General features: G+C 42.1%; 1 protein-coding gene across 9 annotated transcripts in view; it reads left to right on the forward strand.

Moving 5' to 3' along the window:
• Positions 1 to 23,296, forward strand: part of LOC135545911 (far upstream element-binding protein 3-like) — an 87,622-nt gene that overhangs the window by 29,147 nt on the left and 35,179 nt on the right. For 6 of the 9 annotated variants that reach the window (XM_064973891.1, XM_064973917.1, XM_064973926.1 and 3 more), the window contains 5 exons: positions 19,033 to 19,131; positions 19,419 to 19,523; positions 19,640 to 19,742; positions 19,953 to 20,053; positions 22,506 to 22,650. In XM_064973891.1, coding sequence (XP_064829963.1) covers positions 19,033 to 19,131; positions 19,419 to 19,523; positions 19,640 to 19,742; positions 19,953 to 20,053; positions 22,506 to 22,650 — 553 coding nt within the window. The remainder of the gene's footprint in view (positions 1 to 19,032; positions 19,132 to 19,418; positions 19,524 to 19,639; positions 19,743 to 19,952; positions 20,054 to 22,505; positions 22,651 to 23,296) is intronic. The other 3 variants (XM_064973900.1, XM_064973935.1, XM_064973941.1) reach the window with 1 other exon arrangement.

Genomic DNA, 23,296 nt, shown 5'->3' on the forward strand with positions numbered 1-23,296 from the left:
CATGTCAGCTGGTCCTTTTGTGGCAGGGCTGAAATGCAGTGGAAATATTTTAGGGGGATCCAATTCATTTGCATGGCAAAACTTTTGGCCGACTATATAATTATGTATTTATACTATGATTCATCTTATTATTACATGGAATTGTCAGCAGATGTATTTTTCCTGCAAGAGTTGCATAAAAAAAAACATTTACAGGGGAGCTGCATTGGAGAAGCCTATGCTGCTACCTACTATAGTAACAGCAGAGGTGTAGGCATCCTGATAAATAATACACATTTTCTTCCCTTATATCCCAGCCCCCAGACCGAGAGGGTTGCTTTTTAATCTTGTAATGTACCTTACATGGAGTGAAATACACATTATTTCATTGCATATCCCCCTAGGGGCAAATCTGTTTTCTTTAGATATACACTACCTTTCAAAAGTTTGGTGTCACTAAGACATTTCCTTGTTTTTGAACGAAAAGTACAACATTTAATTTTTTTTTTAGCAGGTGACTTAAATCACATATTTGACAAGTTAGACAGACATAGCAATTCAAAAGGCACATTTTAAGAAGCCTCCAAAGAGGTGGAAAAATGTCATATCTACATACAAATAATTTACAGGACACCTGGATATTACTTTTCCCAACTACAAATGACAGTTAGTGACAGAATATGGAGAATGAACAGGCACATTTTCAAGACCCTGAAATTTATGAAATACGTAAGTGATTTAAAATAAACCTTTACCGTTGCAAATGTAGACAGAGAAGAAGACAAACTTCTTTTTTTTTTTTAGAAAGAACTCATAAGAAATATTTACAAGGAAAAGAAGAAAATACAATTCCTGAACTTAAGCAGGAATAATATATTTTACTTTTGAAGAGAGCCAACAACTACAGGTTAAACTCCAGTAAAGCATGCGATTTAATAGAAAATAAACCTGGTAAACATCTCACACCTCTCACAAAACGAACACTCGCCAAACCAGGTAAACTCAGCAAAAAAAGAAATGTCCTATCACTGTCAACTGCGTTTATTTTCAGTAAACTTAACGTGTAAATATTTCTATGAACATAAGATTCAAGACCTGAGACATAAACTGAACAAGTTCCACAGACATGTGACTAACAAATGGAATAATGTGTCCCTGAACAAAGGGGGGTCCGATAAGCTCAGTCCGATGATGCTGTGACACACCGCCACAGACCATGACGGAACCTCCACTTCCAAATCGATCCCACTCCGGAGTACAGGCCTCGGTGTAACGTTCATTACTTCAACGATCAACGCAAATCCGACCATCACCCCTGGTGAGACAAAACTGCGACTCGTCAGTGAAGAGAACTTTTTGCCAGTCCTGTCTGGTCCAGCGACGGTGAGTTTGTGCCCATAGGTGACGTTGTTTCCGGTGATGTCTGGTGAGGACCTGCCTTACAACAGGCCTACAAGCCCTCAGTCCAGCCACTCTTAGCCTATTGCGGACAGCATGAGCACTGATGGAGGGATTGTGCGTTCCTGGTGTAACTCTGGCAGTTGTTGCCAGCCTGTACCTGTCCCGCAGGTGTGACCTTCAGATGTACCGATCCTATGCAGGTGGTGTTACACGTGGTCTGCCACTGCGAGGACGATCAGCTGTCCGTCCTGTCTCCCTGTAGCGCTGTCTTAGGCGTCTCACAGTACGGACATTGCAATTTATTGCCCTTGCCACATCTGCAGTCATCATGCCTCCTTGCGGCATGCCTAAGGCACATTCACACAGATGGCAGGGACTCTGGGCATCTTTCTTTTAGTGTTTTTCAGAGTCAGTAGAATGGTCTCTTAGTGTCCTAAGTTTTCATAAATGTGACCTTAATTGCCTACCGTCTGTAACCTGTCAGTGTCTTAACGACCGTTCCACAGGTGCATGTTCAATAAATGTTTATGGTTCATTGAACAAGCATGGGAAAGAGTGTTTAAACACTTTACAATGAAGATCTGTGAAGTTTTTGTATTTTTACGAATGATCGTTTCATTCAGTTTATAATTTTTAAAGATAAGGATACAAATGCTTTAATTAGGAGCAACAACGCTATTAATGACAAGATTGTGTTTATTGACACACACGTGCGTCAATCTAAGTAACATAATAAAAAAAATCCCTGTCAAACCCATCAGTTTAAGCTAGATATATCTGTTTTCTTGCATGGGCTTCGTTTCAATCCATTGCATCTGCCTATGTCGGCCTTCCGCATCTGTGATGGAATGTGGCCGAGCTACAGCGGTTTTTGTCAGACAATGAGACATCCTGAAAGTCTTCTCACCAAAACATCTTTAGCATCTGAACACTGATATGCCAACTTGTGTCTTTAGCGTCTGAACTGTTTGGGCTACAAATAGGGCTGTGGCAGTCACGAAATTTAGTGAGCCGGTGATTGTCAAGCAAATAACTGTCAGTCCTCACGGTAATTTACCATTTAATTAACAAACACATTTAGCATTTCTTGGCCTCTACACACAGCCCATAAGCCACTGATGCAGACCTTTGGAACATCTACATTTTAAAAAGTCTAATCTATGTAATACAGCCTACACCTTCTCAATTAATCCTTGCCCTTATGTCCTGATCTGGCTATGCCTAAGTCCTGATCTGGCTATGCCATATGGCTGTGGGCTACACTAGTTAATTTAGCAGACAAGATTTGGTTAGAATTCCGTGGCATTATTTTAGAGTATGAAGAATACAGTTGAATAAAATAGAAAGGATATTGTCTTCAAACAATTTGAGGGAGTGCGCACATGTGGCTATTCTGTGTTGAGTGGTTAGCAAATAAATAGATACTCCAATATGCTTATTCATTTAATTTTACTTGTTCTACAGACATTGGGTTACACGTTTTTTGATTATTAATACATTGTAAGGCTTCATGATGCGATCCTAATGATGACTTGAAAAAAGTAGTTTTTTTGATCGGGCTGTACACACTTCATCAGCCTCTCATTCACAATTTTGACAAGCACTTGATAATGCCTCAATTTTTTTTTAAATCCATGCCTTTTGTGGCCATTGTTCCCTTCTCCCTGAGTGCCCCCGAAGCACCTCTCACTCACATGGCTCTCCATCACGTGATCGGCTCTTTCTCACAGGCTACAAGTGAAGACAGACATTTTGGAGTCGCAACTGCGTGCGTCCTTGTCCAATTCCGTGGTGTATATTGGAAGAAGGATCCACATTTACTTTTCGTCAGCCAACAAGATGTGTAGGCCTAACGAACAGCAAAAGCACTAGCCTATGTCAATCTACTATCCCCCATAGTATAAAAGTTTACCAATTCTGTGCATGAAATAATCTGAATTTTTATGGGACAGTTGTGGGATGCCATAGATTTCAAATGTTTTACCCAATGAGGCTGACGCAACAAATCAGAAAGTTTAGCTTAAAATGTGATTAACTATTAGGCTATTTCTTCACATAAGCGCAGCAATGCACACACGGCAGTAGACTATATGCGTGAATGTACCATTAGTGGGAAAACACCATTATCAAAAGTGACCGCAAATGTGATTATGCATGTAAATGCTTCTATTATAAAGGTGCATTTTTATGGTGAAAATTATCTTCCCCAAACTTGAAACTCATGTGCTGCGTATTTATGCCAGTTAGGTTCTACAACAACCCTTGTAAAGCGGATGAATGTGCCTAATTTTATGAAGTTATTTGGACACTGTTTAGTTGTGACACCACCTTATCGAAACATAGGCCTATGGGCTAGGCTACATGAGGTGTGCGACTATGATTAGAAAAAGTAGGGGGGAAAAGTTGTTTCTTGCCTTACGCTGGGTATCATTCACAAGTGATAATATATAGTTCACAAGTGATAGGCTAATATTTTCCGCCATCAGACTATTCTTGATTTAATCTTGTCTTTATGTGTCGAAAGTAATATCTATGAAATTTTGTTTTGATTTAGAAGGGACCATTATCATGCACCTGTCTGGAAACAGGGGCAATGGGAAAAAATACATGTCATCTATGCACTTAATTAGCGAATGGAGGACACTTTTCCCATGGTTAATTTTCATGCCGGCCAGGTAGGCTATACTACTGTTGTAAAGATAATCAATGTGCTTCATATTAAGAAAGTTGAGAAATAAATTAAAAGGCATAGTCTATAGAAAGCTGATGGGATCCTCCTCTTTATAATATAATAGGCCATCACTCTGTTATCTCTCGCAATTGCATAGTCTATAGAAATGTTGCACAAAATGAGCTCATGGGCTCTCATGAAGTGTTTGATTAGATTTTCGATTACATTGCATTGATGTAAGAGTGATTAGAGAGACAATAGAGTGCTGAGGACCAGGCAGTGAGCAAGTTCGGTAGGCTACTGATGACCATCAGTAGCATCAGATCTTGGAGAACTCCAATTACCATGATCATGCTGTTTTAATCAACTTCTTGATATGCCTCACCTGTCAGGTGGATGGGTTATCTTGGCAAAGGAGAAATGCTAACTAACAGGGGTGTAAACAAATTTGTGCACAAATTTGAGAGAAATAAGCTTTTTGTGCGTATGACAAATTTCTGGGATCTTTTATTTCAGCTCAGGAAACATGGGACCAACACTTAATAACACATTGTGTTTATATTTTTGTTCAGTGTAATATGACCCATTGTGGAATGGGGAGACTCTCATCTCTAAGTCTCCCATTAGTGTCACGGAACTCGTCTTGTGCTAACAAAAATAAGGGGTAAAATATGTTTTCAAAAAACAAAAATAGGCCCTTGACTTTTTGCCCTGACGGAGACATGGATCACCCCAGAGAACACTGCTACTCCAGCTGCTCTTTCTTCATCTGACCATGTTTTCTCTCGTAGTCCGAGAGCATCTGGTCGTCGGGGCACAGGTCTACTCATTTCTCCGAAGTGAAGATTTTCTCTTTTCTCCCTCTCACCTGTCCATCTCCTCATATGAATTACATACTGTTACTTCAAGTTACTACTGTTCCATTCAAGCGTAACATTATTGTGATTTATCGCCCACCAGGTGCCCTTGGACAGTTCCTCAATGAGCTTTACACCTTGATAACCTAATTTCCTGACGATGGCTCACCACTCCTCGTACCTGGCGATATCAACCTCCCGACGTCTGCCTTTGATTCATTTCTTTCCAACTCTCTTTCCCGTCCTTGCCTCTCTTGACCTCATCTTTGCTAGAGACTGCTTTCCTACTAATCTTGCTGCAACCCCCCCAGCTCTCTGATCACAACTTTGTTTCCTTTTCTGTCTCTCTTTTCTCCAACACAAACCACTCACCCCCTACCCAGATGGTCATGCGCCGTTGCAATCTTCACTCTCTCTCTCCCACCAGTCTCTCCTCTTCTATCCTATCATCTCTCCTTTCTGCCAAATCCTTCTCCCTCCTGTTTCCTGATTCTGCCTCTTCGACCCTACTCTCCTCCTCCGCATCCTATGACTCGCACTGTCCCGGCCTGGCTTGGCCCTTCCATCCTGCTCCGTGGCTGAGTGACTTATTGCGAGCTTACAGAACAGGGCTGCTGGCCACTGAGCGAAAGTGAATGAAAACTAAACTTCCAGAGGACCTATCATCCTTTCACTCCCCCTCTTTACATTCTCTTCCTCTGTATCCGCTACGAAAGCCCCTTTCCACCACTCTAAATGTCAAGCTTCTGCCTCAAACCCTAGGAAACGATTTTACACCTTCTCCTCCCTCCTTAATCCGCCACCCCCCCTCTTTGTGGACAACTTTGTCAACCACTTTGGAAAAAAGCTTGACAAATTCACTCACACAGATCAACCCTACACCTTGACCTCTTTCTCCAGATGACATCCTGAGGTCGAGCCGCCTGACAACTTACCCACTTGACCACTCCCCTCCTCCCTTCTCAAGACCATCTCTGGAGACCTTCTCCCATTCCTCACTTCCCTCATCAACTCATCCCTGACCACTGGCTCTGTCCCCTCTTGACTTCAAAATGTCCAAAGTTCCTCCCCTCCTCAAGAAACCAACACCAACTTTCTCATTATCTCTCTCAGAACGATCTTGACTCTCACCTGAGACTGCTCTTCTCTGTGTCCCAGAGGCTCTCTGCACTGCCAAAGCTGACTCTTTCTCTCTGTTCTCATCCTTCTAGATCTATCCGCTGCCTTCGACACCGTGAACCATCAAATCCTCCTCTCCACCCTCTCAGGGCTGGGCATCTCAGGCTCTGAACACTCTTGAATTGCAACCTACCTGACAGGCCGCTCCTACCAGGTGACGTGTGTCTGCACCACGTACTCTCGCCCCCAGTGCTCGGTTCTCCTCTATACACCAAGTCACTCGACTCCGTCATATCCTCACATGGTCTCTCCTTTCATTGCTATGCAGATGACACTCAACTACTACCCCCCCTTCTGACACGCATCTCTGTGTGCCTGGCAGATATCTCAGCTTGGATGTCGGCCCACCACCTCAAGCTTGACAAGACGGACCTGCTCTTCCTCCCGGGGAAGGCCTGCACGCTCAAAGACCATTTCCATCACAATTGACGACTCCACAGTGTCATTCCCCCAGAGTAAAAAATAACCTTGGTGTGACCCTGGACAAACACCCTATCGTTTTCTACAAACATCAAAGCAGTGACCCACTCCTGCAGGTTCATGCTCTTCAACATCCGTAGAGTACGACCCTACATCATACAGGAAGCGCTGCAGGTCCTAATCCAGGCACTTGTCCTCACCTGGCTAGATTACTCCAACTCGCTGTTGACTGGGCTCCCCACTTGTGCCATCAAACCCCTGCAACTTATCCAGAACACTGCAGCCCGCCTGATTTTCAACCTTGCCAAGTTCTCTCATGTCACCCCTCTCCTCCTCACACTCCACTGGCTTCCAGTCGAAGCTTGAATCCGCTACAAGACCACGGTGCTTACCTACAAAACAGCAAGAGGAACTGCCCGTCCCTATCTTCAGGCTATGCTCAAACCCTATTCCCCAACCCGGGCACTCCGTTCTGCCACCTCAGGCCTCTTGGCCCTCCAACCCTTATGGGAGGGCAGCTCCTGCTCAGCACAGTCTAAGCTTTTCTCTCTCCTGGCACCCCAATGGTGGAACCAGCTTCCCCCTGAAGCTAGGACAGCAGTCTCCTCCCTATCCTAAACATCTAAAACCCTACCTCTGCAAACAGTATCTTAAATAATGCTCCCCCTCACCAGCACTTGCACTTGACACACCCCTCCCCCCACACGTATAGCTCTGACTGTACTGATAGCTACGTCATTGAGGAAAAATGTACTTTCTCTTCATGTGTTAGCTGGTGGGACAACCACATATCTTAAGATAAGTGTACTAACTGTAAGTTGCTCTGGACAAGAGCATCTGCTAAATGACAAAAAAGGAACTGGAAAGGCCAAATTCAATATTTTATCCCAAAGGGGGTAGATCAGCTTTAACATTACACATACAGTTCCTACACCTTGGACACACCTACTCATTTAATTTTTTTTTTCTTTATACTATTTTCTACATTGTAGAATAATTGTGAAAACATCAAACCTATGAAATAACCCACATGGAATCATGTCCTAACCAAAAAAGTGTATTTCAATGTATTTTAGTTTTTAAATAATTCAAAGTAGCCACACTTTGCTTTGATGGCAGCTTTGCACACTCTTGGCATTCTCTCAACCAGCTTCACCTGGAATGCTTTTCCAATAGTCTTGAAAGAGTTCCCACATATGGTGAGCACTTGTTGGCTGCTTTTCCTTCACTCTGCAGTCCAATTCATCCCAAACCATCTGGGTTTTTTGGTCGGGTGATTGTGGAAGCCTGGTCATCTGATGCAGCACTTAATCACTCTCCTCCTTGGTCAAATAGCCCTTACACAGCTTGGAGATGTGTTGGGTCATTGTCCTGTTGAAAAACAAATGATAGTCTCACTAAGCGCCAACCAGATGGGATGGCGTATCGCTGCAGAATGCTGTGGTAGCCATGCTCATTAAGTGTGCCTTGAATTTTTAATATATCACTGACACCAGCAAAGCACCCGACACCAATTTTCACGGTGGGAACCACACATGCGGAGATCATCCTTTCACCTATATTGCGTCTCACAAAGACACGTTGGTTGGAACCAAAAATGTCACATTTGGACTCATCAGACCAAAGAACAGATTTCCACTGGTCTAATGTCCATTGTTTCATGGCCCAAGCACGTCTCTTCTTATGACTGGTGTCCTTCAGTAGTGGTTTCTTTGCAGCAGTTCGACCCATGAATGCCTGATTCACGCAGTCTCCTCTGAACAGGTGCTGTTGAGATGTGTTTGTTTCTTGAACTCTGTGAAGCATTTATTTGAGCTGAAATTTCTGAGGTTGGTAACTAATGAACTTTCCTCTGCAGCACAGTTAACTCTTCCTCTTCTTTTCCTGTGGCGGTCCTCATGAGAGCCAGTTTCATCATAGCGCTTGATGCTTTTGCGCCTGCATTTCAAGAAACTTTAAATGTTCTCGAAATTTTCAGAAAGTAATGTTGAACTGTCGTTTCAAATTACTTATTTGCGCTGTACTTTAAAATAAAATGTTATTAGTAACATTCACGTGTTTAGCAGATGTTTTTACAGGTGTAGCAAAATGCTTGTGTTTATAGCTTCGACAGTGCAGTAATATCTAACAATTTCACAACATTTACCCAGTGCACACAAATCTAAGGAATGGTGTCAGAGCGGCATACACAAAGATACAATATATACAGTTGAAGTCGGAAGTTTACATAGACCTTAGCCAAATACATTTAAACTCAGTTTTGCACAATTACTGACATTTAATCCATGAAAAATTCCCTGTCTGAGGTCAGTTAGGTTCACCACTTTATTTTAAGAATTTGAAATGTCAGAATAATAGTAGAGTGGTTTATGTCAGCTTTTATTTCTTTCATCATATTCCCAGTGGGTCAGATGTTTTACATACATAAACTCAATTAGTATTTGGTAGCATTGCCTTTAAATTGTTTAACTTGGGTCAAACATGTCGGGTAGCCTTCCTCAAGTTTCCTACAATAAGTTGGGTGAATTCTGGCCCATTCCTCATGACAGAGCTGGTGTAACTGAGTCAGGTTTGTAGGACTCCTCCCTCGCACACGCTTTTTCAGTTTTGCCCACATATTTTCTATTGGATTGAGGTTAGGGCTTTGTTGTGATGGCCACTCCAATACCTTGACTTTGTTGTTCTTAAGCAATTTGGCGCACAACTTTGGAAGTATGCTTGGGGTCATTGTCCATTTGGAAGACCCATTTGCGACTAAGCTTTAACTTCCTGACTGATATCTTGAGATGTTGCTTCAATATATTCACATAATTTTCCTACCTCATGATGCCATCTATTTTGTGAAGTGCACCAGTCCCTCCTGCAGCAAAGTACCCCCACAACATGATGCTGCCACCCCTGTGCTTCACGGTTGGGATATTGGACTCGTTTTACTGTTGATATAGATAATTTTGTACCTGTTTTCTCCAGCATCTTCACAAGGTCCTTTGCTGCTTTTCTGGGATTGATTTGCACATTTCACACCAATACTTTCATCTCTATTAGACCGAACACATCTCCTTCCTGAGCGGTATGACGGCTGCATGGTCCCATGGTGTTTATACTTGTGTTCTATTTTTTTGTACAGATGGAAGTGGTATCTTCAGGCATTTGGAAATTGCTCCCAAGGATGAACCAGACTTGTGGTCTACTATTTTTTTCCACTCTGTGGAATGTTGTCCCACTCCTGTTCAATTGCTGTGCGAAGTTGCTGGATATTGGCGGGAACTGGAACACGCTGTCATACTTGTCATTTCAGAGCATCCCAAACATGCTCAATGTGTGACATGTCTCGTGAGTATGCAGACCATGTAAGAACTGGGACATTTTCAGCTTCGAGGATTTGTGTACAGATCCTTGCGACATGGGGCTGTGCATTATCATGCTGAAACATGAGATGATGGCGGCGGATGAATGGCACGAAAATGGGCCTCAGTATCTCGTCACGGTCTCTCTGTGCATTCAAATGGACATCAATAAAATGCAAATTTGTTGTCTGTAGCTTATGCCTGTCCATACCGTAATCCCACTGCCACCATGGGGCACTCTGTTCACATTGTTGACATCAGCAATCTGGTCGCTCACACGACGCAAGCGGTTGTGAGGCTAGTTGGACATACTGCCACATTTTCTAAGACTACTTTAGAGGCAGCTTATGGTAGAGAAATTAACATTCAATTGTCTAGCAACTGCTCTGGCCGGCTTTCCTGGAGAAATACTCACTATGGATGTAAACAAATTTGTGCACAACATTTGAGAGAAATAAGCTTTTTGTGCTTATGGAACATTTCTGGCATGTTTTTTCAGCTCATATAACATGGGACAAACATTTACATGTTGAGTTTGTATTTTTGTTCAGTGTAGATATGAAGACTTAAGATATTAATGCTTAAAGAAAGGAGTGTATATTTGGCCTGGCAAAGTGTCTTTTTTTCTCTGACTGAATGGAAATTGATAATTTAGTTTTTTCTGAACTCGGCTGGTCTTGAGAAGAAAATAGAGTCAAGACCGAGTACAAATGTATCTGACACCGAGACGAGACCAAGACACTCTGTCGTCTCAAGAACAGACTCGTAACACTGCTTTCAACCATCTTGAATGGCCTTTTTTCTATTCAAAACTTTGGAAACCTTCAACTTTCCAGCTGAAACAATATGTTTCATAAAAATATTATATAAATATCCAGAAGCAAAAATATAAACCAATAGTACATTATCTGATGAATTTGGTTTAGAAAGGGGCACAAGACAGGGATGTCTTCTCTCCCCCCTCATGTTTGCTTTGGCAATTGAACTGAGACAGGACCCAAACATAACAGGTATTAACAGAGTATTGGTAAACAGGAATATAAACTACATTTATTTGCCGACGATCTCCTGATATACCTGACTAATTTTGAAAACTTTCAGAACTCTGAAATCTCAGGATATAAAATTTACATGGGGAAAAAATGAAATAATGGCATTAGGAAAAATAATATCTCATGGACCACAAAAAATATCTAACACTTATGATGTTTAACAAGTGACAACAAACAATAAATATTTAAAGGTAACTTGATCCCATTACTCAACAGGATGAAAGCAGATCTAGTTAAATGAAACAATCTTCCCATGAATCTTACTGTTAGAATAAACCTCTTCAGAATGGCATTCATTCAAACGTTTTTATATTTATTCTCTGTAATATCAATTACCTCTACCAAAGACATTCTTTAAAAAAGTAAACTCTGCTATAACATACTTTATGTGGGCAAGATAAACTCATAGAATAAAATAAGTTTTACATCTTCCTAACTTTCCGGACTTGGAATTGTGTCAACTCGCCACCCAAGCTTTTACTTGCAATATATTGTTAAATGAACTAAAGAGGAACAATCAGTACATATTGAAGATGTGCATGCTAATCCTGTGAACCTTTAAAGTCTATTTTCAAATCAAATTGTATTGGTCACATACACAATTTTTTTATTTTATATTATTGCGAGTATAGCGAAATGCTTGTGTTCCTAGCTCCCACAGTGCAGGAGTATCTACCAATACACACAAGTCTAAAACTAAAATAATTGAGTTCAGAAATATATAAATATTAAGACGAGCAATGTCCGAGTGATATTGACAAAAATACAGTAGAATAGAATACAGTATATACACATGAGATGAGTAAAGCAGTATGTAAACATCATTAATTAAGGTAACTAATGTTCCGTTATTAAAGTGGCCAGTGATTCTATGTTCATAAAGCAGCAGCCTCTTAAGGTGCAGGGTTGAGTAACCGGGTGGTAGCGTGCTAGTGATGGCTTTTTAACATTCTGATGGCCTTGAGACAGAAGCTGTTTTTCAGTCCCTCTGTCCCAGCTTTGATGCACCTCTAATGACATCGCCTGCTGGATGATAGTGGGGTGAACAGGCAGTGGCTCAGGTGGTTGTTATCCTTGATGATCTTTGTGACCTTCCTGTGACATCCATCGGGTGTTGTAGATGTCATGGAGGTCAAGCAGTGTGCCCACAGTGATGCATTGGGCAGACCGCACCACCCTCTGGAGAGCTCTGCGGTTGCGGGCGATGCAGTTGCCATGCGGTGATACAGCCCAATAGGATGCGCTCAATTGTGCATCTGTAAAAGTTTGTGATGGTCTTAGGGGCCAAGCTAAATTTCTTCAGCCTCCCGTCTGTGTGGGTGGACCTTTTCAGATTGTCAGTGATGTGTACACCAAGGAAGTTGAAGCTTTCCACCTTCTCCACTGCAGTCCTGTCGATGTGGATAGGGGCGTGCTCCCTCTGTTTCCTGAAGTCCACGATCATCTCCTTTGGTTTGTTGACGTTGAAGGAGGCATGCGTGGCCACGGTGTCATTGGTGAACAGGGAGTACAGGAGGGGGATGAGCACGCACCCTTGTGGGCCCCCTGTGTTGAGGATCAGCGAACTGGAGGTGTTGTTTCCTACCTTCACCACCTGGGAGTGGCACATCAGGAAGTCACAAGTGAGTGCTACGGGGTGATAGTCATTTTATTTTTATTTCAACTTTATTTAACTAGGCAAGTAAGTTAAGAACAAATTCTAATTTATAATGACATCCTACAAAAAGGCCTCCGGCGGGGATGGGGGCTGGGGTAAAAATAATAATATAGGACAAAACAGACATCACGATAAGAAACAACATGACATAAAGAGAGACCTAAAGACAACAAAATAGTAAGCCAGCAACACATGACAACACAGCGTGGTAGCAGCATGGTAGCAACACATGACAACAACATGGTACACACATTTGTCAACACAGATAACAGCACAAAGGGCAAGAAGTTAGAACACAACAATACATAACGCAACATAGCCCGAACTGTCAGTGTTTCCATGATTGAGTCTTTGAATTAAGAGATTGAGATAAAGCTGTCCAGTTTGAGTGTTTTTGTTGCAGCTCGTTCCAGTCGCTAGCTGCAGCAAACTGAAAAGACTTGCGACCCGGGGATGTGTGTGCTTTGGGGACCTTTAAGAGAACGTGACTTGCAGAACGGGTGTTGGATGAGGGCTGTTGTAGATATCTCAGAAAGGGGGGAGTGAGGCCTAAGAGGGTTTTATAAATAAGCATCAACCAGTGGGTCTTGCGACGGGTGTACAGAGATGACCAGTTTACAGAGGAGTATAGAGTGCAGTGACGTGTTCTATAAGGAGCATTGGTGGCAAATCTGATGTCCGAATGGTATAGAACATCTAGCCGCTTAGAGCAACTTTACCTGCCGATCTATAAATTACATCGTAATCTAGCATGAGTAGGATGGTCATCTGAATCAGGGTTAGTTTGGCAGCTGGGGTGAAAGAGGAGCGATTACAATAGAGGAAACCAAGTCTAGATTTAGCTTTAGCCTGCAGCTTTGATATCTGCTGAGAGAAGGACAGTGTACCATCTAGCCATACTCCCAAGTACTTGTATGAGGTGACTACCTCAAGCTCTAAACCACATGACCTTTATTTTCGAGGGGTTCAGAACAAGGTTAAGAGCAGAGAAAAGCTTGTTGGACACTAAGAACGCTTTGTTGTAGAGTGTTTAACACAAAATCCGGGGAGGGGCCAGCTGAGTGTACGACTGTGTCATCTGCATATAAATGGATGAGAGCTTCCTACTACCTGAGCTATGTTGTTGATGTAAATTGAGAATAGCGTGGGGCCTAAGATCGAAACTTTGGTGACAGCAGATGTTCTGACTTTATACACTGCATTCTTTGAGAGGTGTAGTTAGCAAACCAGGCCAAAGACCCCTTAGAGACACCAATACTCTTTTGCCGGCCCACAAGAATGGAATACTCTACCGTATCAAAAGCGGTAGAAAAGTACTTTAGTTCAGTTGCCTTTGCTTTCTTGGGTACAGGAACAATGTTGGACATCATGAAGCAAGTGAGGACAACAGACTGGGACAGGGAGAGATTGAATATGTCCATAAACACTCCAGCCAGCTGGTCTGCTCATGCTCTGAGGATGCTGCTAGGGATGCAGTCTGTGCCGGCAGACTTGCGAGGGTTAACGCGCGTAAATGTCTTACTCATTTAGCTTGTCCAATAGTAAGACGTCAGTGTCCGTGACTGGTTTTCCCTCAGTAATCCGTGATTGTCTGTAGACCATGCCACATACGTCTCGTGTCTGAGCCGTTGAATTGCAACTCCACTTTCTTTGCTGACATTTTTCCTGTTTGAATGCCTTACGGAGGGAACAACTACACTGTTTTGTATTCCACCATATTCCCAGTCACCTTGCCATGGTTAAATGTGGTGGTTCACCCTTTCAGTTTTGTGTGAATGCTGTCATATTTCCACGGTTTCTGGTTTGGGTAGGTTTTAATAGTCACAGTGGGAACGCCAATGTTATTCTCATAGGCTACCCGGAACATATCCCAGTCCACATGATCAAAACAATCTTAAAGCATGGATTGAACCAGCGTTGAGAAGACTTTAGCACGGGTACTTCCTGTTTGAGTTTTTGGCTATAGGAGGGAAGGAGCAAAATGGAGTCGCAATCTGATTTGCCAAAGGGACGGCTGGGAAGAACCTTGTAGGCATCTCGAAAGGGGGATTAGCAGTGGTCAGGTGTTTTTCCAGAACGAGTACTACTGTCAATGTGTTGACAGAACGTCAGTAGTGTTTTAATCAAATTTGCTTTGTTAAATCCCCAGCTACAATAAATGCAGCCTCTGGATATGTGGTTTCCAGTTTGCAAAAAGTCCAGTGTAGTTCCTTGAGGGCCGTCGTGGTATCGGTTTGAGCGAGTATATACACGGCTGTGACTAACCGAAGAGAATTTTCTTGGGAGGTAATACGGTCGGCATTTGATTGAGGTATTCTAGATTGGGTGAACAGAAGAACTTGAGTTTCTGTATGTTATCATGAAACATACACCACACCTTTCTTCTTCCCAGAGATTTATTTTTCCCTGTCTGCACGATGTACTGAGAACCCACCTGGCTGTATGGAGGCGACAGTATATCCCAAGTGAGCCATGATTCTATGAAACACAGTATGTTAGAGTCCCTGATGTCTCTCTGGACGGAGATCCTCGCCCTGAGCTCGTCTACTTTATTGTCCAGAGACGGAACATTAGCAAGTAATATACTCTGAAGCGGTGGATGGTGTGCACACCTCCTGAGTCGGACTAGAAGTCCACTCCGAATACGAACAAAGGATCCAATTTGGGAAAGTGGTAATGCTGGTGAGTTACCAGCACACACAGAACATTAACAACTTCATAGTTAATAACGCTATAACGATATGGAAGAAAATTAAACAAATCAATATTATTCCCTAAAAAAACAACCCTATGAAACAATCCTTGGATAGCTTTTCAGAATTGGCCCACATGGAAAAATAAAGGCATAAAAACCGTAAATAACTTAGTAATAGGAAATTCATTTATTTCCGTCACAGATTTCAAAAGCAATTTCTGACTGACCAAGGTAGACATTTTCCAATACATGCAACTTAAAAGTTATATATATAAACATTTCCACCTGAAATCTTTTGGACATCAGAGCAATGTTGATGGAACCCTATTTGATACGTATATGATAGGCAATATATACAAACCTTGCAGAAATCCTATCCAACTGACAATCTCTAGACTATTGGAATCAAGACTTAAAATATACTGATATAGGCACAAGATGGAGTGTTGGAACATAACCAACAAAATTAGAGTTAATGAAAATGTATGCTGAACCCAGTATAAACTAATGTATAGAATGTATTATACAAGAAACAAAATTCACAAATTCTACAGCACAATGGCAGTGTCATATCTTAAGTGTTAAACTAGCACGGTCTCAATAATGCATGCCTTCTGGGAGTGCTTTAAAGTCCAAAAGTCATGGGCAGACATAGAAAGTTGGCTGTCAGAAGTTTTACAAAGACAGATTACAATTAAACTTACAATCAGCATATTTCAAGACATGGCATATGGGGGTGTGGTGAGATACCCAATGGGGTGGACCATACTTTTCTGTACTTAAAATTCATATCAGGCCAGACATAGAAATAGACAAACAAGACATCCAACATAGAATGCCCACTCAGATCACACCCTGACCAACCAAAACATAGAAACATACAAAGCAAACTATGGTCATGGTGTGACAGCAGGTTTAAAAATATATACTTCTGTGTATTGATTTTAAGAAAGGCATTGGCGTTTATGGTTATGTACAGTCGTGAAACGATTGTGCTTTTTTCGCAAATGCGCTTTTGTTAAATCATCCCCTTGCGTTGCATCGATTATATGCAACGCAGGACACGCTAAATAAACTAGTAATATCATCAACCATGTGTAACTGACTTGCCTAGTTAAATAAAGCTGTCCAAAATTGGTGTCCAAAAATACCGATTTCCGAGTGTTATGCCATTCCGATTAATCGGTTGACCTCTAATATTTGCGCTCAGTGTGTTGTCGGGATCTCTGTTGAAAAGTTTGTTTCTGTTGAAGAGTTTGTCCGGCCTCTCTGTCGCGGTTAGAATGGATAGTTCAGAGTGACATTTATTCATGTCGTTATAGATAGATGTCTCGTTGGTTGTCGGTCTTTGCGTGCAATGATACCTGAATTCCTAGCTGCAGACTAGTAATTAATATCAAAGACTTATTCTTATTCTGTCGGTATCGATAGTCTAAGAGTTTAATCACGTGGGATGGTTAAAAGATTCAGCAGTCTGGTCTCAAACCTTGGCCCTCTCGTTATCAAGGTAAGCAGGTCTGCAACCTTTTGTCCTCTCGTAATTTAGAGAAACATGGTCTGTTGAGAAATTCTCAAGGTGGGGGTTTTATTTGGAAGAGCAGAAAAAGGCTGTCTCATGACGCCAGGTCCTAACTGTGTTCATGGGGGCGTGCCAGTGACTTAATTGAAACTTTACACAGAAATACGATTCTCTCACATTACATCATTACATAGCATCCCATAATTTCACAAATAGTTTAATCATTCCTCATTCATCCTGTACAGCAATTAGATGCAAGCCTCATAACTGAGGCTATTATATAAAGTGTTATGGTAATTTGGCCGTATTGTCTCCCATGAGTTTCACAAAATTGTACCAAACGGACCAGTTCGTAGCTGGATTCTTCACCGATCTGTTATACCTTCTCCAGAACATAAATGTTGTTCGGACCTCAAGTTTTGTGAGGTGGAAGAAATTCATTTTTTCTCTCTGTGAAAACTCTCTATACTGTGGCCATGAGGAGATGATCTGCTCCAGGAATTTATGACCTGAGGTCGCAGCAGCCTGAGTGTAGGAGACAGAGAGAGGGGGATGGGGCTTGCTGTACCCAAAGAGGGCAACGTCATGACAGGTGCATTTTCCTGGCATGGTTTAGGTCCACTCAACTCCTTAGAGGGAAAGGTAATCGCCAATAAATACATAGCCATTCTGAGTGATCACCTGCAACCTATGGTGAATCATTTCTATTCTGATGGGAGTGGTCTCTTCCAACATAATGCCCCCATCCACAGAGTGGTCACTGAATGGTTTGATGAGCATGAAAACGATGTCAACCATATGCCATGGCCGTCTCTGTCACCAGATCTCAACCCAGTTGAACACTTATGGGAGATTCTGGAGTGGCACCTGAGAGTGTTTTCCTTTACCAACAAAACTATGGAATTTCTCATGGAAAAATGGTGTCGCATCCCTCCAATAGAGTTCCAGATACTTATAGAAACTATGCCAAGGCGCATTGGAGCTGTTCTGGCGGTTTGTGGTGGCCCAACACCCTATTAATAAGACACTTATTGCTGTTTCCTTTATTTTGGCAGTTCCTTGTACCATGTTCACCATTTTCGTTATCTCCCTCGTATGGATTACCACAAAGCTCACGAGGCTTGTTAGCACAGGATTTGTTTCTCCACACTCTCCCTACTTAGTGTGTCTCTGCGTCAGTGGTAGTCACTAATATTTCTAAGGCAACCACTTTTGTGAAACTACCTCACTGGGTGCGAGTCGCCATGCCCATCGGAGAAGGTGAGTTGGGGAGGTTACAAAAGCAAGTTGATTCATACATGATATCACATTCTCCTTTAAAAACTAACAGTGTTAGTTATACACTTAATTGTGGACAGCAGGCCTAATTCATTGAAAGTGGATATTTCATGGAAACATGTTTTTTGAGATGACGATTAGGCTATCAAAGCAATATTTCTCAGGTTCATATTGGCTTCCCTAAGAAGAAGAGGTTTGATTCATTCAGTCAGGCAGATCTAAAAGCAGGAACCTATAGTCCGGGATCCAGGCTAACCTTTTTCAACTTGCAAAGCTTATTGTTATAATTGAAAATGTTGTACCTGCAAGAGATGCCATTTGAACTATATTTTAAAAAGTGTTTTCTGTAAGAGATTTACTGCCCTGTAAAACATGTAGATTTGTTTTAAGATAGTATTAACATGGACCATCAAGCTCTTCAATTATCTATGTTAGGATACTTTGGGGTATCATTTTTTTTAAGCTGGCCTTTTAGGCATTATCTCAACAAAAATGATAAAATAAAACAAAGCTATATCAAATCAGGTAATGCCACATTTCTGTCTGAAGGAAGTATGCTTTGAAATTATTGAAATGCGTCAGAAGGTTATTGGAAAGTTTTAGGAAAACATCAGGGATCAGGCAATCTTTGTGTATGATGTCATGTTCTTTAGAGAATCAATTGATTTTCCCCAGTCATTCTGTGCGGATTTGTGACACTCCCTTCTAACAAGCCCTGCACTGCTTGCAAGTGTCATAGATGGAAACGGAAGACATAGACATGAACGTCTTAAGCTTTCAGCATTGGGGTCATAATAGATAATAGCTCCAAATTTTCAAAGCTAGATACAATTGCAAGATTCTACACTGAAACTGCTTTGTTTGTCCCAGGATGGTTACGCGTATAACCACAGTTCTATGAACTAAGCGATGCGTTCAGCTGACTGAGAGGGAAACAACTTGCACAACACATTCATTCACTGTGTGATCTTTCTTAGGAGAGAATAGGAGTGAAGATGATGATGATCCAGGACGGCCCCATGCCCACCGGGGTGGACAAACCCCTGAGAATCACTGGGGATCCCTACAAGGTCCATGTGAGTGAAGAGTGGGTGGGGTGCGGCTTCAGTCAACAGCCACGGTGCACGCAGAATTATTTGCAGAAATCCTCACTTTTCAATCCAATACAGACCCTCCTCTACATTCCAGTGAGGCTTTCTGTTGACAATTATTTAGACTTTTTCTGATTTGTGATACAGATCATTTTGCACTTTGAAAAATGCATTTAGGTGGTCACTCTTTACTCTTTGAAGATCCCGTTATTCCATCTGTCACCTCTGGGATGTACCATCACTTGAATCCCATTTTCTTCTCCCCTTCACAGCAAGCGCGGGAATTGGTGATGGAGATCATCCGCGACAAATACCAGGGAGACTTGCACAGTGGCCGAAACGACTTTGCGTCAAGATTGGGTGGATGTACTTTGGATGTAAGAATGCAATGTGCAGGACGTCCAGTGAATGTCACAACCAATGACTATGGTGCCGTTTTGAACACACCCTTGATGTTTGAGCTCACATGCTTCAGGCCAATCCCTCCCTTCAGGTGGCTGTACCCAGGTTTGCAGTGGGGATTGTCATCGGCAGGAGTGGTGAGATGATCAAGAAGATCCAGGGAGATTCCGGAGTGAGGATCCAATTCAAACCAGGTGTGTGCGTGTATTTCTTTTAACATATGTCAGATGTGTCATATGAACGAAGGTAGAGTTGGAATTATATTGGGGTATGCCATGTCTCTTATCGTACCATGACCGATTATATATGTGGAAAGGCGACTTTCTGTGTGTTGGTGTGTGGCTGTATCTGCTGTCAGTCACCACTGTTAGCTTAGTGTTGACCCTACTCCCTCCCACCAACAGATGATGGCATCAGCCCAGAGCGCATCGCCCAAGTGATGGGACAACCAGACAGGTGTCAGCACGCTGTCCAACTCATCAATGAGCTCACCCAAACAGCACAGGTACACACACAAAGACAGAACGAATGAATAGCTTGCAAGTAAACCCTCAGAGCAAGGAACACATTGCACAGAACACACACATTATGGACAAGTAGAGTGCACACACAAACGCATAACATCAAGCAAACACACATACACACTCGGCACAAAACACAAAACTCATGTGCCAAGCAAGCACACGTACTACTTGTGATTCTTATTTCCCAGTCAATTTATTTCCAACCAAGCTGCCTCTTGACCCATGGCTGCATCCCAATGGCATCCTATTTCCTGCATACTGCTCTGGTCAAAAATAGTGCACTACATATGGAACTGTGGGACCTTATATAGACATTTTGGACTTGGCCTATGTTGCTGGAATCTCCTGGCGTGTATTGCTCAGGTGGCCATTACAAGTGATTTACCATTTAGATATGCAGATACGATCTGCAACTCCTAGTCAAATACAGTTTACAGATATGTCATACCTTTGGTTGACTTTGCAGGCACAGACGATATCAGGGTTGATAAGATATTGTATGGCATGTATTTTAATATATTGTTTGAAATGTCTTATCAGAATGACATTGTCAATAAATGTCACTCCATGCTTGGGTTAAGCACCCAGGGTATATCTGTACTAGCTGGTGAGTGTCTCGTTGCTGTATGTAAAAAGTTTTAATTTAATGTTGGATCATTATGCATCGCTGCACTCTATTCTCATTGTACAGTGCCTTGCGAAAGTATTCGGCCCCCTTGAACTTTGCGACCTTTCGCCACATTTCAGGCTTCAAACATAAAGATATAAAACTGTATTTTTTTGTGAAGAATCAACAACAAGTGGGACACAATCATGAAGTGGAACGACATTTATTGGATATTTCAAACTTTTTTAACAAATCAAAAACTGAAAAATTGGGCGTGCAAAATTATTCAGCCCCTTTACTTTCAGTGCAGCAAACTCTCTCCAGAAGTTCAGTGAGGATCTCTGAATGATCCAATGTTGACCTAAATGACTAATGATGATAAATACAATCCACCTGTGTGTAATCAAGTCTCCGTATAAATGCACCTGCACTGTGATAGTCTCAGAGGTCCGTTAAAAGCGCAGAGAGCATCATGAAGAACAAGGAACACACCAGGCAGGTCCGAGATACTGTTGTGAAGAAGTTTAATGCCGGATTTGGATACAAAAAGATTTCCCAAGCTTTAAACATCCCAAGAAGCACTGTGCAAGCGATAATATTGAAATGGAAGGAGTATCAGACCACTGTAAATCTACCAAGACCTGGCCGTCCCTCTAAACTTTCAGCTCATACAAGGAGAAGACTGATCAGAGATGCAGCCAAGTGGCCCATGATCACTGGATGAACTGCAGAGATCTACAGCTGAGGTGGGAGACTCTGTCCATAGGACAACAATCAGTCGTATATTGCACAAATCTGGCCTTTATGGAAGAGTGGCAAGAAGAAAGCCATTTCTTAAAGATATCCATAAAAAGTGTCATTTAAAGTTTGCCACAAGCCACCTGGGAGACACACCAAACATGTGGAAGAAGGTGCTCTGGTCAGATGAAACCAAAATTGAACTTTTTGGCAACAATGCAAAACGTTATGTTTGGTGTAAAAGCAACACAGCTCATCACCCTGAACACACCATACCCACTGTCAAACATGGTGGTGGCAGCATCATGGTTTGGGCCTGCTTTTCTTCAGCAGGGACAGGGAAGATGGTTAAAATTGATGGGAAGATGGATGGAGCCAAATACAGGACCATTCTGGAAGAAAACCTGATGGAGTCTGCAAAAGACCTGAGACTGGGACGGAGATTTGTCTTCCAACAAGACAATGATCCAAAACATAAAGCAAAATCTACAATGGAATGGTTCAAAAATAAACATATCCAGGTGTTAGAATGGCCAAGTCAAAGTCCAGACCTGAATCCAATTGAGAATCTGTGGAAAGAACTGAAAACGTCTGTTCACAAATGCTCTCCATCCAACCTCACTGAGCTTGAGCTGTTTTGCAAGGAGGAATGGGAAAAAATGTCAGTCTCTCGATGTGCAAAACTGATAGAGACATACCCCAAGCGACTTACAGCTGTAATCGCAGCAAAAGGTGGCGCTACAAAGTATTAACTTAAGGGGGCTGAATAATTTTGCACGCCCAATTTTTCAATTTTTGATTTGTTAAAAAAGTTTGAAATATCCAATAAATGTTGTTCCACTTCATGATTGCGTCCCACTTGTTGTTGATTCTTCACAAAAAAATACAGTTTTATATCTTTATGTTTGAAGCCTGAAATGTGGCAAAAGGTCGCAAAGTTCAAGGGGGCCGAATACTTTCGCAAGGCACTGTATTTATTGTCTGTAATTGTCTTGATTTGTCTATGCTTGATGATTTGTTTTAATGTATGCCACAAGCAACATTTCCCCATGGGGATAATAACGTCATTATCTTACATGTAATTGGAGCAGGAACGTGATGGCTTTGGAAGCTCTGGAGGACCAAGAGGAAGGGGACGAGGCCGCGGGGACTGGGTCATGGGCTCACCAGGGGGACTGCAGGAGGTCACCTACACGATACTTGCAGACAAGTGTGGTCTGGTGATCGGCAAAGGTAAGGACAACTCAGTCCCTCAGTGCGCAAAGCAGTGTAGAACCTCAGAGCTACAAACACAAGTGTACAGTGCATTAGGAAAGTATTCAGACCCCTTGACTTTTTCCACATTTTGTTAAATTACAGCCTTGCTCTAAAATTGATTAAATTGTTTTTTTTCTTCATCAATCTACACACAATATCCCATAATGATAATGCAAAAAAACAGATTTTTTCAAACTAAAATATGACATTTACATAATTATTCAGACCTTTTACTCAGTACTTTGTTGAAGCACCTTTAGCAGAGATTACAGCCTCGAGTCTTCTTGGGTATGACGTTACAAGTTGACACGTGTATTTGGGGCGTTTCTCCCATTCTCTGCAGATCCAAGCTCTGATTGGATGAGGAGCGTCGCTGCACAGCTATTTTCAGGTCTCCAGAGATTTTAGAACGGGTTTGGCTGGGCCACTCAGACATTGAGACCTGTCCCGAAGCCACTCCTGCGTTGTCTTGGCTGTGTGCTTAGGGTCGTTGTTCTGTTGGAAGGGGAACCTTAGCCCCAGTCTGAGGTCCTGAGCGCTTTGGAGCAGGTTTTCATCAAGGATCTCTCTGTACTTTTCTCCGTTCACCTTTCCCTCTATCCTGACTAGTCTCCCAGTCCCT

The sequence above is a fragment of the Oncorhynchus masou genome, chromosome 1 (genome assembly GCF_036934945.1).
Source record: "Oncorhynchus masou masou isolate Uvic2021 chromosome 1, UVic_Omas_1.1, whole genome shotgun sequence".
Lineage (NCBI taxonomy): Eukaryota > Metazoa > Chordata > Actinopteri > Salmoniformes > Salmonidae > Oncorhynchus > Oncorhynchus masou.